Here is an 18,599-nt window from a genome sequence, read left to right on the forward strand (position 1 = left end):
ATTTCATGGTATTAATAGACGCGTCCTATAAATGGTCCCATATTTGCTTGTTATCTAAACGCAATGTCGCCTTTGCACGTTTTCTTGTGCAAATTATAAAACTCCGAGTACATTTCCCTAATTATCCAATCAAGAGCATAAGATGGATAATGCTGGTGAATTTACATCAAAAAGCTTTGATGCTTATTGTGCTTCACTAGGAATGAAGGTTAAGCACTCAGTTCCATATGTTTCATACTTAAAATGGATTGGCAGAATCCCTCATTAAATGCATCCAAATTATATCTCATACTCTATTATTGAGGACAAAGCTCAACTATTCAACATGGGGTCATGTTGTTTTGCATGCAATGACATTAATAGGATTGCACCTTACTATTAGTCTCTCACAGTCTCTCGTACAGTTGGTTCTAGGTTATGAACTAGACATTTCACATTTCACATTTACGCACCTTTGGTTGGGCTGTGCACGTGTTTGTAACACCATCAAAAAAGACAAAAATGGGTCCTCAATGTCATTTAGCATTTACGTTAAGTTTGATTCACCATCCATTATTAGGTTCTTGGAACTAACGACGAGTGATTTTTTTACCACCAAATTCACATATTATTATTTCAATGAAACAATGTTTTCACCAATTGGGATACCTAAAGCATCCATGGCTAAGAAGCAAAAACCAATTGAGATTCCTTGGAATGAGAAAAATCTATCCCATTTAGATCCAACTCCTAAATGTGAAAATAAGGAACAACGTATAATCTATTTACCAGCTATTGTCAATAAACTTCCTGACCAATTTAATGATGCTACCAAGGTTACAAAGTCTTATATTCCAACTATGAATATTCCAACTAAGATTGTTATTCTTGAAGAACAGGTTGAAATGGATCAAAATGGCTCACGCTTGAAGTGTGAAAGATCAATAGGACCAAAAAACACTATCTCTCGAAAACGAAGGGGGAGAAATCAAGAATCCACTCTAAAAGAGCCTAGTGTTGAGCTTGCTTTGGAAGAGCCTATTGCCCCTGAATAGGCATGAACCCATGAAAGGACAATTGACTTCAGGAATATTGAGATTTTCATTACAAATTTTAATGTGATTTGGGATCAAAATGAGATAATCCTCGATGATGCTTTTGCATTCTCAGTTGCTCATGAGATTATAAATGATGATTATGGACCACGATTTATTATTGAATGTCATCAAAGGCAGGATTAAACCAAGTGGGAGGAAACAATTTAGACTAAATTGGCTTCTCTAGCTAAACAAAAGGTTTTTAGGTTTGGAGCTAGAACCCTGGACAATGTAAAGCCCATTGGATACAAGTGGGTCTTTGTTTGAAAACAAAATGAAAAAAACAAGGTCGTGAGGTATAAAGCTCGACTCGTTGCCCAAGGCTTCTCTCAAAGACCTAGGACTGATTATGATGAGACATAATCACTAGTGATCGATATGATTACCTTTAGTTTCCTTATTAGCCTAGTAGTTTCTGAAAAATTAGAAATACGTCTTATGGATGTTGTGACGGCATATCTATATGGTTCATTAGACTCCGATATTTATATGAAAATTTTCTAGGGATTCAAAATGCTTGAAGTATATATTCTTTGCAACTTATTCTCAATAAAGTCACAAAGATCTTTGTATGGGTTAAAGTAATTCGGCTGCATGTGGTATCAACGCTTAAGCGAGTACCTAATTAAGGAAGAGTACAAAAATGATTATATCTGCCTATGCGTGTTTATTAAGAAATTGAAAATCAGATTTGCTATCATAGCAGTTTATGTCAATGATATGAATTTGATTGGAACTCTAGAAGAGTTATCAAAAACTACTGAATATTTGAAAAGGGATTTGAAAGTTAAAGATTTAGGTAAAACCAAACTTTGTCCTAGTTTAGAGCTTGAGCACAAAGCAAATGAAATACTTGACCATCAGTCAGCATATATTGAGAGATTGCTTAGACATTTTAACATGGACAAGGCTCACCTATTGAGCACCCTTATGTGTGTCAGGTCTTTTGATCCCAAAAGGACCCATTTCATCTTAGAGAATATGATGAGGAGATTCTTGATCCTGAAGTAACATATCTCAATGCAATTGAGGCTTTAATGTACTTAGTATAATATACAAGATCGAATATCGCTTTTGCGGTAAATTTATTAGCATGTTTTAGTTCTAAGCTAACGTGGAGACACTAAAATGGAATAATACGTATCTTTTGTTATCTTTGAGGAACCATAGATTTTGGATTATATTATTCTAAGGATTCCACTAACTTTGGTTTAGTTGGATACGTTGATACGGGATATAAATTTGATTCGCACAAAGCTCTCTCTTAAATAGGTTATTTATTTTTCTACAATGGCACCGCCATTTCTTGACGCTCTATTAAGCAAACGCTGTAGCTACATCCTTCAACCACTCCGAAATTATCGCTCTATATGAAGCTGAAAGAGAGTGTGTTTGGTTAAGATATGTTATGACGTATATTCATAATTCTTATTGTTTAATAGTGGTTATAAATTCTCCCACTATAATTTACGAAGATAATACTGTTTGTGTTGCACAAGTAGGGAAAGATATATTAAAGGTGACAAGACCAAGCATATCGTGTCGAAATTTTTCTACATTTACGAACTCTAGAAAAGTTGACTAGTTGATGTTAAACAGATTCACTCCACCAATAATCTTGCAGATATTTTTACCAAATCATTGTCAATGTCAACATTTAAGAAATTAGTACATGGCATTGGAACGCAGCAAGTTGATTAGATGAAAGATTGATTTGATTCTGAAGTGGCAAAGTATCAAAAGCTTTAGAAATGGTAAACCCCAGAAATGACAATATGGCTCTATTGAAAGGGAGCAATTATGGATTATGCACTGTACTCTTTTTTCCTTTTGATCGATTTTTGTCCCATTGGGTTTCTCCGACTTAAGGTTTTTAATGAGGCAATCCAGAAGTGACAATATGACTCAATTGAGGGTGAGAAATTATGGACTATGCACTGTACTCTTTTTTCCTTATAATCAGTTTTTGTCCCACTGGGTTTTTCCAGCTTAAGGTTTTTAATGAGGCATTCCAAAAAGTGGCAATATGGCTCAATTGAGGAGGAGCAATTATGAACTATGCACTGTACTTTTTTTTTCTTTTAACTTGTTTTTATCCCACTGAGTTTTTTCAGCTTAAGGTTTTTAATGAGACGGTACAATAGACATTCAATGGAGAATGTTATGAATATATGTGAATATCTACATTATTTCATAACATCCAATGAATCTCTCCACATCCAATGTACATATTTATATTGGTACATTCTTATATCTCGGTTTCATTCAATGTATGTATATTTCTATCTATTAAATTCATCCCTTCTATTTATGTAAATTCATGTCCCCTCTATCTATGTGTGCCTATAAATAAATGTATTGTAGATCTTCTTAGAACAAGAAATGAAATAGAAGATCTTCTTACATTCCAACTACTTCTTTCTAATATTCTCTTTCAAAGTTATATTTCACAAGAAGGGAAATGATATATCTATTTTAAGAGAATAAAATAAAATAGTTTATAATATTATTTTAATATTTTTTTAGAGAGAAGGGGAATTTGAATCCATACTCTTTAAACAGGAAGATCATATACTAATTAATGAGTCAAATACTTAAGTGTAATATTATTTTGATTATTGATTGATAAAAATAATTTTAAAATAATAAAAAAATAAACGATAAAATGACAAAGTACATTTTATTATAATTTAATAAAATTTTCAAAGTTTTTGATATTCATCGTCTTTTGAAATATGTTATTATTAAATTATAAATTTAATAATAATTTAATATTTTATTAAATAAAATATTAATAATTTATAATCAACATATTAAAATTTAGTATTAAAACATTAATATAATTTTTATATTAATTTCTTGTTAGCTTTTATATATATATTCATTTTTTCTTTTTTAATCTTTTATTTTTATTTTTATTAAAATTTTAAAATAATAATCTAATTGTTAGTACGATTTGACGTTGGCATCTTGAGCACTGATCTCGCACTTCCTCACGGTTAGATTTGACTGTGGGAGCTTTTCTTCTCCTGTGATAAAGGTGAAAGGAAAAAAGAAGACAAGATTTGGCAGTGTTGACGACGGAGGACGACAAGGTGGTTTTGAAGGAGGACAACTGTCGTGGAGCTTGCTTAAAGAGAGAAGGTGAGAGGTAGATCAAGAAAAGAAAGAACGAAAAAGAGGAAAAATTTTTTTATATGGTAGGGTTTGTAATTTCTTAAAATGAGTTGGTGTATATTTGTTAAAAAATATTTGGATAAAATATCTTAATTTTTTTAAATTTTAATCGAAATTTTAAACGAATTTATTAATTTTTAAAATAGATACTTTGCTTGAAGAGTGCAAATGTTATTAACATAGGTTACGAGAAAACTAAAATATTTTTTTTAATTTAAAAAATTATTATTTTATTTTTAAAAAAATAAGGAGCACCGAGCTCCCCAAGAAAGAGGAGCACCAAGGGATCGGTGCTCTCCAAAGAAAGGTGAGCTTTTTTTTTTAAAATTAATAAAAAATTAATAAAATTATATAATAATAATTTTAAAAATTAATCAAAAATAAAATTATCTTTTTATCCTTATCACGTCATCAAACTAACGAAAACATTATTGATCGACCACCTACTGGACTTACTTGTCTAGTAAAAAATATTTTTTTGAGACGGAGTGTTTATTTTGAAAATTAATTGATTTTCGTATAATTTCGATCAAAACTTAAAAGAATAAGGGTATTTTATTCAAAATATTTGAACTTAACAAGGCAGAAAAAAATTAATACCAAGGAGAGTCAAAATTAGTTATTCTGTATTTCTGGAAAATGGTCATTACTATTCTTTGATAAGAAAACCAACTAAATAAAGTAATAAATTCATCTAGGAACAAGTCATTCTTGTCCAAACGAGCCGTCAAAAAATATAAATGAATAAATGAACAAACAAATAAATAAAAAATCCCTTTGAAAGTTTGATTTTAATTTTCTTAACATTTTATTTAGTTTGCGTTTCCATTGAGTATTAATACTTAATCAAGTTTAGTGCTTTAAAATCTTAGCAGTCACCGAAGGAATTTACAAATCTCTCTTTGCAAGTGTACGGACAAATGTCTATGACCTTACAATTCCTAAGGATTTTTCAACGAGAAAAAGAGAATTACGTCTAAGCTTACTAGGGAGTTGTAAGCATAAATATCATTCCATTCTCATTTACAAAAATAACCAATTGAGTTGTCTGAAACTTACTAGTTAATTAATTATAAATAGTTTTGACAAAAATCCTTAACCAATACAATTAAATCAAGTAGTTTATGATTAATTACTGATTGTTGATTTTTAAAGAACAAGGGATAAATTAGTCTGCTTGACATGAAAGAATACCCCATCCGATAATAGTCCATTAAACCTGATCTAAGGCAAACGAATTGACATGGTCCGATGATTTTTACTTCATATTTGAAAATAATCATTCAAATTGCCAAGGAACTGTGCTTCCAATTACATTCCATTAAGTGAAATCAAAACCATTTTTTGGCAGGGAATTTGGTCCTGAATCCTTAAGCTGACAAAGTTGTACACTACAAGTAATTGCAAAGGGTCCTGGAGCAAATATTTGAGCATAAGAGGAATCCACACAAGTGCCTAAGGAATTGACCATTCAAGGAAACAACATTTAATCTAAATATCTATAATGAAAGTGTTCTTAATAGCAATAGTTAAAAATCAAACGATTGATTAAAACACTATTTTGTCTTCAAGGGTTTAAAAACAACTCAAAATCAAGAAAATCACATCCAAAATTTGGATGATGCAAACAGTGCTTTAAAGCAAGGAAATAAACTCTCTGCCTGAATATATATTTCTTCAAAATATATATGAAGCACTCAACGCTTCTTAGAGACACCGACAGTCTTCCCTCTGCGGCCAGTAGTCTTGGTGTGCTGACCACGGACACGGAGGCCCCAGTAGTGCCTCAGACCACGGTGGTTCCTGCATCACAGTATTATAAATGTTAGTCTGCTATCCTATGCCCTCGTAACAAGAAATTAAACACAAAAGTAAACTGAATCAACCAAGATAAACAAATTCTCAAGACATTTTTAACCCACATCAAACAAAACAAAGAAAAGAAACAGAGTACACAAAAGGAAGTTATATGACTTTGCATTTTTTTCCCTTTGGCACAAACCTAATCACAAATGATGAATCTTATTCATTCCCTATGGTTATTATATTATGTCTGGCCAATTACATAGGCATTAAATGACATAATATGATGATTTTCAAATTTCTAAATTTTTTGAAAGCACTATAATCGTCTCATCTTATTATAACCCAAATGAACATCATCAAGATACTGTAAAAATAGACTGCAGATTATGACAATAACCTGCACACCAACTTACTTCAAACTTGTATGAGTCGGCAGAAAAGAAAAATGACAAATGTGCATTCCAACAAAATTGCCCAGATGCATAATAACAAAAAAGAAAGACCACAAACCCATGTTTTATTGTGCCTAAAGCATCAAGAAATTCAAATGCACAAGCTATAGAAGAGAATGTCTCGAATAAATTGTATAATCATTCAGTCATATTCTTGAAAGTGCTCATTAAAAATGCACAACCCATTTCTAATAGTCAAAGGATATATAACAAGTACCAACGCAAACATAGAATCAAATAAAACGGCAACATTCATTTTTAGATAGAGTTGGCTAGATCATATCTTATAAAGCATCAAATATTTAGCATGTACAATCCAAAAGGGCAAAAAAAAATTTATCACAAATCAGTAAGAACAAAGAAAATAACCTGATTTTCTTCAAGCGCTCCAAGTCATCTCTCAACTTCATGTCAAGAGCATTAGACACAACTTGGGAGTACTTTCCATCCTTGTAATCCTTCTGCCTGTTCAAAAACCAGTCTGGGATTTTAAACTGCCTGGGGTTCGCAACAATGGTCATGAGATTGTCCAGCTCCTGTGCAGTCAATTCACCAGCCCTAATAACAACAAGGTGCAAATCAAATAAACCACCAAAAATTGAACACCATTCTACAACATCCTTTTGCCACAGGACTATACTCTATACATAATTCCAACATTGGCACAGAAGACTACTTAATCCAAAGTATTATAATAAATCATAACTCAGAATTTTCTTCTACAAGCACATTAATCTATCTACGTCTTGCTTCCATATATCGTTTCCAAATGAAAAACAAGAATACCAAATCATATCTTGTCTAAACTTTGTACCATAAAGCATGTTAGTCATCCACAACTGAGCACAAAATTGACATAAACTACCAAAAACACACCAGTTCCTTGTCTAAAGTTTTCAAAGAAAAACAGACCTCTTGTTCATGTCAACATCAGCCTTCTTGCAGACAATGTTAGCGAAACGCCTTCCGATACCCTTGATGGAGGTCAAAGCAAACATAATCTTCTGCTTTCCATCGACGTTGGTGTTCAGAACACGCAAAATGTGCTGAAAATCTTCGTTGGCCACCAGAGACTACACGAAACATAAAAAATAAAAAATAAAAAAAAATAATGAAGGTAAAACCACCAATCTTTCAAAAAAAAAAAACAAAAAACCCAATTCAAATCAAGCAAAACCCATTTTACAAACGCTAATATCAAACCATAAAAACATAAACACGAGGCATTTTTAGATCAAAAGATAAAAAACCCTAAGTCAGACACAAAGCTACAGAAAGAGATGGAAGAAATGAATTAATGGGAATAGAGTAGTAAAGATTGGGGATTGGGAGGGGAGAAAGATGGAACCCTACTTACCATTTTTGCGAGATTCGGGGAGATGAGAGAAGAGGCTCTGGGGACTGATGAGCTGAAGCGAATAACTAACGGAGGCGAAACTAGGGTTTTTAAAGTTCCTTTTATATGCGATTTCGGCTCATCCTCTCTCTAAGGGTTTTGGGAGTTTCCTTGTATGAAAAGACGGGTCTATCCTCGTTCAAGTAATATAATTCCATACAAGTTTTCAATATAAATTTGGGCCGATGCTGCTGGTCTGCCACTGGCCTGGTGGCTTTATATTTGTTCCGAAACTGAGCTGGAATTTTCTTAACTACATTATTTCATTTTCACCAAAAAAAAAGAAATAATTAATTAATACAGTTAAAAAGGGAGGGTCAAATTCTTCTGTTAACATTCATTCATTCTCCAAGTTATATTCAATTTATGTAAATATATTTTGAATTTAAATAAAATAGAAAATAGAAAAATTATGAAGGATTGTTTTTGTATTTTTTAGGCAAGCCATGCCTACATGACCAACCCAGACCGAGGGCAGAACCCATGACCTACCTACAACGACATGGTTACCCAAGTTGAGGTGCTATACCGACTAATTGTTTGGCCATGGGCCATTCCGAGCCACATCACAAGCCGTACATTCGGGTTAAAACCATGGCTTTATGTGTTGTTTTTTAAAGGCATCGTGGCTTTATTGACAGCTAGACAAATATCACATCTCAACTAGGGTTATGTGATGTTTCGATTTTTGCAATAACATTGATGTATTTTGCAGTTGCTTTTGATAAATAAGAAGTCAGTTTCTACAATAAAAAAAAGTCAATTTTGTTGTTTGATACTCAACTTTAGCAGTAAATTTTGTTAGCTAAATTGTTGTTCTAAACGGCATTGATCACTTATGTTAAGAAAACCAGCTTTAATGTCACAAAAATTCCCATGAATTATCTTTTATAAATTTTGGGACGTAAATCTTGAAATTCTCCACGATACTCAAGATTTCTTAATCAAAGTGACCATTGACTCTCTTTTTTTTGTTAATCTTTCTATTCGCTATGTGAATACTTCATAGTTTCCTCGAAGATGAGAAGAAGCTAAGGTGAACACTGGAATGGCAACAATTACATACCAACCCTTTTTTGGTACAAAGTTCTGCCAGTCAACTCTTCCATGTTTAACACAAAAACCGAGTTTTCGTTTAAACTAAAGTCAATCTCATTTCTTAAAAGCATAATGATAAAAAAGTTTCAGAACTACATTAAAATTTTTACTTATTATGAATATTTTTGTGAATATCTATTTATGTTATTTATATCTAATTTTAAATGTAAATTAGATTGGATCAATATTAAAATTTAATATATCTAATCTCTTAGTATTATCTCCATCTTGTAAATTTTATCTAAATAAGGGGTTATTTTCCTATAAATAGACCCTTCACTTCATTTGTAAACACATATTTCAATAACATCTTCTTTTTCCCTTTAAAATTTTTTTTTTCTTCTCTTTCTTTAGTTATTCTTTTAAGTTATATTTTTATAACACGTTATTAGCACGATCTTCTAATCTCTCAAGTTTGATTTTGTTTTCATCATCTTCAAGCTTCAACAAAATTTCAATAATTAGGTTTCAATTTCTGGTTTTAGCAAATCGGGTAAGTGTTAGTATTGTTTTGTGTTCATCCTCTCACAAAGTTTTTTTTTATTTTTGATTTTAGAAAATCAAGTAAATGACTTGATATCTTTTTAGTATTTTCATTCCCTAAAAATCAACCTTAATATGAATTTTGCTATAATGTAGCATATATTATATTTTGTCATTTACCATTAATGAAAAATCATAATGTTCATTCCCTTAAATGAATGTGACAAACAAGCTACTAATAAAAAATTATAAATTCATTCATTCTCCAAAGTGAATGCAATATCATTTAATAATTATGATCATTGTCATGAATCTATCTATTCCTTGAAGTGAATGCTACATCATTTAATAATTATGATCATGGACATGGAAGAGATCGTCATAATAATTTAAATTATCACTATTTCAATTAAGGATAATTTTACCACCAGAAGTGGATGGATACCTTAACCCACTAACCCATGAGAAGTAAATAACCCATCAAAAATGGATAAATACTTGCAACCCACCAAAAGTGGATGAATACTTTCAACCCACCAGAAGTGGATGAATAATAAAAAGATAAAAATGGAGAGAATAAAAGGCATATAGAAAACGTTTTTGCCATTGGTCACGTACCTATTGTACGTCTTGAATTTTATCAAGCATCACTGAAAATTAAAATATCTTGTGATGGTTTTAACTATGGCCAAGTTGACATAGCACATCAAGATGTTTGTCCACCTTGAAAGAGGAATTGATTATATGATTGGTAATTAAAATATCCATTGTTGATTTTTTTGTCTTGAAAAAGAAATTAATCATTTGATTGGTAATGAAAATATCCGAAAATGAACTTAATAGTAATTGGTATATTTTAGTATAAGTATATTATGAAAATGCTTTAATATGTTCTTATAATATTTAAATGATATGTTCTTATTATGTGGTTTAATTATGCATTTAATGTTATTTCATGTTAACTTGTAAATTTCTTATTGTATATATTTTATTTTATTAAAGAAAATATGGATATTTAGTTTGTAGGATCTCAGATGTCACAACCTAAATTTCGAGCCATGACGGCGCATGGGCCCAATGGACGCAGTCCATTAAGCCCAAGCAAGCCTATTAATCTGACATGTTCATCATTCCATCATAAACTGCTAAGTCACGTTTCATAACTTAGGATTAAAATAATATTAAATATTGCCACCTCATACTAGCATACCAAACAAGTGTATATACATTGTCTACAACATGTATATTAATAATTTACATTAGGTTTGTCTATACACAACAAAAAAATACTCGACTTCCAGCGGAGAGACTCGGACGAATGTGCAGCTACTGAATGCCGAGACACCTACCAAGGGTCGAATATACGAAGACACATCGACCTAGTTACTAGCTGCCTCGTGATCTGAAAACATGAAGTTGAAAACGGTGAGTATAAACCCAATGAGTGAACAAGAAGGGAACAAGCATACCATAAGGAATGTTTGACGAAATCATAATGCATTCATTTTTCAAAACAATGCAATTTATTTGAGTTCTTATTAAACCCCTCATGTAAACCCCACATGAGAAATATCACATATTGAAAAGAGTTCATGCTCAACCAAGGTTTTTGAGAGTGAAAACTTTAATAACATTCATGCGAATAAAGTCAAATAAACGACGAGTCCTCGCTGCAGTAGAAAAGCATTTTTGCTGCAGCGACACTTGACTTAAATTATCATCTAGCCGAGGGTTTCTTAACTGGCCGAGAGTTTCTCACCAAACCTCCTCATTTTAAACTTAATTCATTTATTCCTTAATGTTGGAAGTCCATGCTCAACTATGGTACCAAAGAAATGGAAAATAGGGTAGCAACTGAACCAAATGAGGAGAAAAACAGAAAGTTTTTCGCTGCAGCAAAATTTTGGGTTTCAAAACAGAAAGTTTCTCACTGCAGCGAGAAGCTACAGTAACATTCTCGCTGCAGCGAGATTCTCGGCCAACACCACCCCTCCAAACCTGAGACTTTCTCGCAGCGACGAGAATGAATCTCGCTGCAGCAAGAATAAGAACATCAAGAAAAAAGTTTCATTTTCCCTTAAATCAAAGCCATCCTGCTAAAATAACAAAAGCAACATGTAACACATACAAACTCCCAAATTTCAACAATTCAAATGCTCACATTTTTGCATTACAACCATATACCATATATGTATATATACACATATATATACATATACATATACGTATATATACATATACATATATGTATATGTATATATACATATATATACATACATATACATACATATACACATACATAAACATATATATACATACATATACATATATACATATGTATATGTATGTATATGTATGTGTATGTATGTATATATATATATATATATATAAATCAATCATCATGTACACTCTCTCATCGTCATCATCTCATATGCAACGACTTATGCGCACTCCCACTCGCACATAGCCGGGTCAACAACGGCTTATGTGCACTCCTACTCGCACATAGTCGGGTCAATATCATTACACGACATTATTCGTATATATATATATATATATCAACATAGTGTAGTAGTTCAACCATCCATAACAGCCACATATCATAATATAAAATCAATTTATCAAAGGTTTGTTCCCAAAACACTCGTTTTCAAATAAAATTGAATAAAATCATTCAAGCAAATAGTGCAAATAAGTTTACATTCCCAAAATAATTTTTGAAATGCAAGTCCACTCATCGGTGTTTATTGAGCCTTTAACCGACTCTAACTTCCCTAATGGTCCAATTGGGATGGTGTGGCTTCATTGGAACCTATCATCACATTAACATCACAATTATGTTAATTCACATACTTATAGAGTCCAAAAGCTTTCTCTTAGCTTACTTCAAATGGCCATTAAATGGCTATCCATTTTCACTATCCTATCATTCCAAAGTGAATTAACAATCTCAACTACAAAATATTCACAAATCAAATCTCTAGTCATTCTCAACACTAAAATTTCAACTCAAATTTACTACTCACCTTTAAAACTTTGAAATTCTTTCCAACAATTCTCCAAACTATTGTAAAACTTCCTCTTTCTCTCTCTAAAGCACCTAACTAGTGAGAAAGAGTATGAAAACAAGATTTTTCAAGGGTTTTAAAGTGAGAGAATGGAAGAGCACAAGGGTTTATGGAAAGGGTGCACCAAAAGCATGAAATTTGGAGCTATTTGAGGAAGGTTGTGGAGCTTTCTTATCAAGCTTTCATGGAGGTTGGGAAGCAACGTGAAAGAGAAAAAGAAGAAGAAGAAAAGCTACTGGAGAATGTAGAAGCTGCTGGAAGAAAGGGATATTTATAGCCCATGCTTATCCACTCCACTTAAATTACCAAAATGCCCTTCCACAAATTAGCTTATTCTCCTCTAATCTTTTATGCAATCTTTTTACTCTTTTGACACTGGGACAAGGTCCATAATGGTCTAGAAATGTTCGGGTTCATGAAAACTTAAAATTCTAACCCGAGGTGAAAAATGATCATTTTACCCCTACCGTGAAAATCATCAAAATTTTTGTTTCCTTGTCATTTTACCCATAATTTCATCATTCATTTATGCCTTAGGCCTACTTAAGCCATAATATTGTTTAAAATCTTACTTTTATGGGCTTACTAAGGAAATAACGAAATTACTCCTGATCAAGGATATCGCGTGTACTTCTATCTACGAGTCTGAAGGGGTCAAGGTCTCACACCAGATCTATGATGTAAATATATGTCTAGCAAATATTGCTACAACGCACACTATATTTAAAGACAAGAAATATTTTTCTCACTTGACAATAGAAAAAACCAATATTAATACAATATCTGATAGTACAAGACTGATTGAAGGCTTCGGAAGCTCTAATATTTTACTACCTTGAGGAATAAAGTTTATAACAGGGGATGTATTATTTCATTTAAGTCTCAAAAAAGTTTATTAAGTTTTAAATATATTCATCTGAATAGATATCATATTGAGACAACGGATGAAAGAGACACTTAATATCTTTATTTATATCTATTATCTCCAATAGAAGGTGTGTGTTGAAAACAAAATTACTCGCTTTGTTCTCTAAATTAAACTATACAAATATTAGAACAATTGAAACTCATAGTAAACCAGAAGTTTACTAATGATTTTAATATTTTGCATGACTGGTTAGACCATTCCGGATCAATAATGGTGCAAAAAAAATTGTTAAAAATTAATGTGATCATCCATTAAAAAACCAAAAGATTTTTCAATCTAATGAATACTCATGTGCTACTTGCTCTCAAGGCAAATAAATTATAAGGCTATCACCAGCTAAAGTTGAGATTTAATTTCCTACATTTTTTAAACATATTCAGGGTTATATGTGGATTCATACATTTACCATGTGGACCATTTATATATTTTATAATTTTAATAGATGCATCGACTAGATGGTCACATGCGTGCTTATTATCTACCTGCAATTTGGTATTTGTAAGATTACTTGTACAAATAATTCATTTGCAAGCACATTTTTCTGATTATGCAATCAAGACAATTCGTCTCGACAATGTTGATGAATTTACGTCTTAAGCTTTTAATGAATATTGCATGTCAATTGGAATAAATGTTGAATAATTTGTTAGTCATGTTCATACATAAAACGGTCTAGCAGAATCATTTATCAAACACCTTAAACTGATTGTAAGACCATTACTTATGAAATCCAAACTCTCAAATTTTTGCTTGGGGGCATGCCATTTTGCATGCAGCAACACTCTTACACATCAAGCCAACGAGTTATCATAAATTTTCTCCTATACAATTGATTTATGGTCAAGAGCAAAATATTTTTCATTTAAAAATTTTTGAATGTGCGGTATATGTTTCAATTGCTCTACCACAACGCATAAAGATGTAGGTTAGGAATATATGTTAGATATGAATATCCATCTATAATTAAATATCTAGAACCCTCAACAGAAGATTTATTCACTGTAAGGTTTGCTTATTGTCATTTTGATGAATCAATTTTTTCAACATTAAGGGGAAAAAATAAGCAACTGAAAAAGAAAATTTCTTAAAATGAATTATTATTATCTAATTTTGATCCTCGTACAAATCAATATGAACTTGAAGTTTAAAATATAATTTTTTTACAAAATATAATAAATCAGTTGTCAGACATTTTTTCTAACCTAAAAAGAATGACTAAATCTTGTATACCAGCTGCAAATGCTCCTATTAACATTGATGTCCATGTAGACAAGGCATAGAGACCAATCAAATCCAAAGATAAAATTCAAAAAAAAAAAAGAGCAAATATTTAAAATGGTCAAAAAGAGAAAATAAAAACTCCAAAAGAGACCTCTGACATAATTGCAGAAAAAAATCAAGTACTTGAAATCAGTAAAAATGAAGAGATCTCAATAAACTATATCATGATGGGAAAAAGATGAGGATATTTTTGTATATAATATATAGCACAATATTATGAAAAAAAATGAGGATCTCGAACTTACATCTGTAAAGAATATAGACATAGAAATGATTAGCCAATGTGAAAAGACGTAATTAAAATGGAATTTAATTCACTTGCAAAACGTGAAGTTTTTGGACCTAGAGTCCGTACACCAAATGGTATAAAACCAATGGGACATAAATGGATATTTGTGCAAATACAAAATGAGAAAAATGAGATCATGAAATATAAAACACAGCTTGTCACACAAGGTTTTATCCAAAGATCTTGTATTGAATATGAAGAGATATATTCTCTGTGGTGGATGCAATTACAATTTTATAATAACTAGTCTAGCAATATATAAGAAGATTGAAATGCGTCTAATGAATGTAACTACATCCTATTTATATGGCTCATTTGATATTGATATCTATATGAAAAATTCTTAAGGATTTAAGTTGCTTGAAGCACAAAATTTGAATTCCCTAAAAATTTATTCGATCAAATTAAATAAATCTTTATATGGATTAAAACAATCTAGACACATGTGGTATAATTGCCTTAGTGAATTTTTGTTAAAAGAATATTATAGAAATAACTTTGTATGCCCATGTATTTTATAAAAAGATTCAAATATGAATTTGTAATAATTATTGTTTATCTTGATGACTGAAACATTATTGGAACTCCTAAAGAGTTATCAAAAACTGTAGATTACTTAGAGAGAGAATTTGATATGAAAGACCTTGGAAAACAAAGTTTTGTTTGGATATTCAAATTGAACATTTTACAAATGAAATTTCTATTCATCAATCTATTTATATAGTAAAAGGGCTAAAACAATTCTATGTGGACAACTCATATCCATTGAATTCATCAATAGTTGTAAGGTCACTAGATGTGAAAAAGACCCTTTCTGATCTCGTGAGGATAATGGAGAACTTCTTGGTCCTGAAGTACCATATGTTAGTGCAATTGGAGTACTAATGTATCTTGCTAGCAATACACAACCTGATATACCATTTGCTGTGAATTTATTAGCAAGATATAGTTATTCTCTAACTCAAAGACATTGGAACGGAATTAAACATATACTTTGATATCTCTGAAGAACAATAGATATGGGCTTATATTATTCAAATGCATTAAAATAAGATTTAATTGATTATATAGATGTAGGATATTTATTTGATCCACACAAAACTCGATCCCAGATAGGTTACTTGTTCACATTTGGAGGTACAACTATTTTATAACGTTCTATAAAACAAGCTATAGTTTTTACTTCTTCTAACCATGCAAAAATTTTATCAATTCATGAGGTAAGTCATGAATGTGTCCGGTTAAGATCTGTCACTCAACATATTTGAGAAACGTATGGCTTGTCAACCAAGAAAGAAAATTCAACAACATTATACAAGAATAATACTACTTGCATAGCACAGTTAAAGGAAAGATATATTAAAGGCGATCGAACAAAAACATATTTCACCAAAATTCTTCTTCACTCATGATCTTCAAGAAAAGGGTGATATTAGTGTTCAACAAATTCGTTTAAGTAACAATCTAGCATATTTGTTTACTAAAGCCCTTCTTACTGCAATATTCGAAAAGTTGGTACAAAAGATCTAAATGCTTTATTTTAAAGATCTTAAATAATGCAGTCATCAGGGAAAGTAAAATATGCATTATACTCTTTTCTTTCATCAACGTTTTTCCCACTGAGTTTTTCTTGATAAGGTTTTTAATAAAACAGTATTTCAAAAGCATATTCTTGAAAAGAATTATGTACTCTTTTTCCTTCACTCGAATTTTTTTTTCTTGAGGTTTTTTCTTTGTAAGGTTTTAACGAGGCATATTCTTAATATAATGGATATTCAAGGGGGAGTGTTATGAATATTTTTGTGAATATCCATTTATGTTATCTATATCTAGTTTTGGATGTAAATTAGATTGGATCAACATTAGGGTTTAATATATCTAATCTCTTAGTATTATCTTCATCTTATAAATTCTATCGAGATAAGGAGTTATTTGTCTATAAATAGACCCTTCACTTCATTTGTAAACACACATTTCGATATCATTTTCTTTCTCCCTCTATATACTTTCTTTTTTCTCTTTCTTCAATTATTCTTTTAAGTTATATTTTCATAACACTACTTAAATTTTTGTTCTTTTAGAAATATCAATCACATCATCAACTTGTTATTTTACTTATTATTTTGTGTCACTGAAACCTAATTTGAATGAAAAAATGTTGATATTACTAATAACTCAATTAATTTACCATGTAATCATCCATGTGGTTTAAGGGAGAACCATCAGTCAGTTTGGACCAAAAATAATCAAAAATCAAACAAAATGACATATCTTAAACTAAAGTCGAATTGATCAACAAAGGCTTAAGAACCAACAAAATCGAAGCCGACCACTATTCTGTCCGTCAAGTCGGTTTGCATTTTTTTCATCTTTTTTTTAACAATTTTTAACAACATTTTTCAGAAAAAAAAACCAACCACTATGGGTGGCCAATTCATGGGCAAGTTCTGGACTAAACTGTTCAAACTATTGGGGTATAAGTTATATTGTTCCACTAGTTATTATCCGCAGTCCAATGGGCAAGCCAAACAAGTGAATGCGTTGTCAGAGCTCTACCTACGACATTTCTTGCACAACACATAGACAAACTGACCTCGATGGCTCGACGGGGTGCAATTCTCACATAACCTACAACACAACAAGTCCACTAAGCAAAGCCCATTCGAGATAGTTATTGGGCAATAGCCTCACTCACCTAGCACAAGAGTAGTGGACTACTCTAGTCCAACCCCTAACACCTACAAGTGCACTTGAGCATGAGAAGAGTAATGAGACTTGGCTCGAGTGTCCCTCCACGAGACTACCAAAAGGGCTAAGAAATGGGCAAATCAAATGAAGAGAAAGGCTAATTTCAATGTGGGGGACATTTAAGGTCCGCACTCTTGGAATTTTGAACACTGTTAATGCAATTGCTTAGCGAGTATGCCTTGTTCTTATTTGACCTTGCAATGATTGTTTGTAGATTCTTTTAGGCTTTTGATTAGATATGTTTTTCATATTAATATATGGTTATTTATTCCGGTTTAATAGATGGTTCTACATTTAGATTTCATAATATAGAAATATATAATGTCAAGATTTTGGTACTATTTACATGGAGTGTTGGGTTAAGTCCCACGATAAGTTTTTCTTCTTTCTTTCTTTTTTTTTTTTAAAGAAACTTAGTAGCAACTGCATTTTCTTATTTGTTGTTTAAGGGTTTAGAATATCTTGATTTTTAAGGTTTTCATGCAATATGTTGCACTTAATTAGTTTTTGCCTTTAACGTCCTTGATTCTTAGGTCAAAAGATTACTCTTAGGAACTATTTGATGGGATTCAACCTCGTTCTCAAATATGAAAATAATCAATAAATTAAAAATATAACGCAGCGAAAAAATAAACTAGTATTTAATCAAAGAAACAGTCGAATCCTACAAGATCAATGTTTATGTTTTTCATGTAACTTTCAAATTAATTATGAACACTCATAAGTTTAATAGTTACGTACCTTGCTCTAGATATTGTAATTAAGAGCCAATTAAATCCAAAATATTTGCTTTTCAC

The 18,599-nt window shown here is 31.3% G+C and overlaps 1 protein-coding gene across 1 annotated transcript; it reads right to left on the reverse strand.

The window, feature by feature from the left end:
• On the reverse strand, window positions 5,717-7,977 carry LOC18592692 (40S ribosomal protein S18). The gene is made up of 4 exons (XM_007019537.2): window positions 7,869-7,977; window positions 7,424-7,584; window positions 6,881-7,069; window positions 5,717-6,056 (listed from the first exon to the last, which is right to left on the reverse strand). Exons 1-4 carry the CDS (start codon window positions 7,869-7,871, stop codon window positions 5,951-5,953), a joined length of 459 nt encoding a protein of 152 aa, XP_007019599.1. The 5' UTR covers window positions 7,872-7,977; the 3' UTR covers window positions 5,717-5,950.

The sequence above is a fragment of the Theobroma cacao genome, chromosome 8, assembly GCF_000208745.1.
Source record: "Theobroma cacao cultivar B97-61/B2 chromosome 8, Criollo_cocoa_genome_V2, whole genome shotgun sequence".
NCBI classification, from domain to species: Eukaryota; Viridiplantae; Streptophyta; class Magnoliopsida; order Malvales; family Malvaceae; genus Theobroma; species Theobroma cacao.

Coding starts and splice junctions, on each gene's coding strand:
- LOC18592692 (XM_007019537.2), bottom strand. Junction 7,070..7,423: donor GATGTTGACATGAACAAGAG/GTCTGTTTTTCT, acceptor TGTTGTTATTAG/GGCTGGTGAATTGACTGCAC. Junction 6,057..6,880: donor GAGCGCTTGAAGAAAATCAG/GTTATTTTCTTT, acceptor ACTGTGATGCAG/GAACCACCGTGGTCTGAGGC.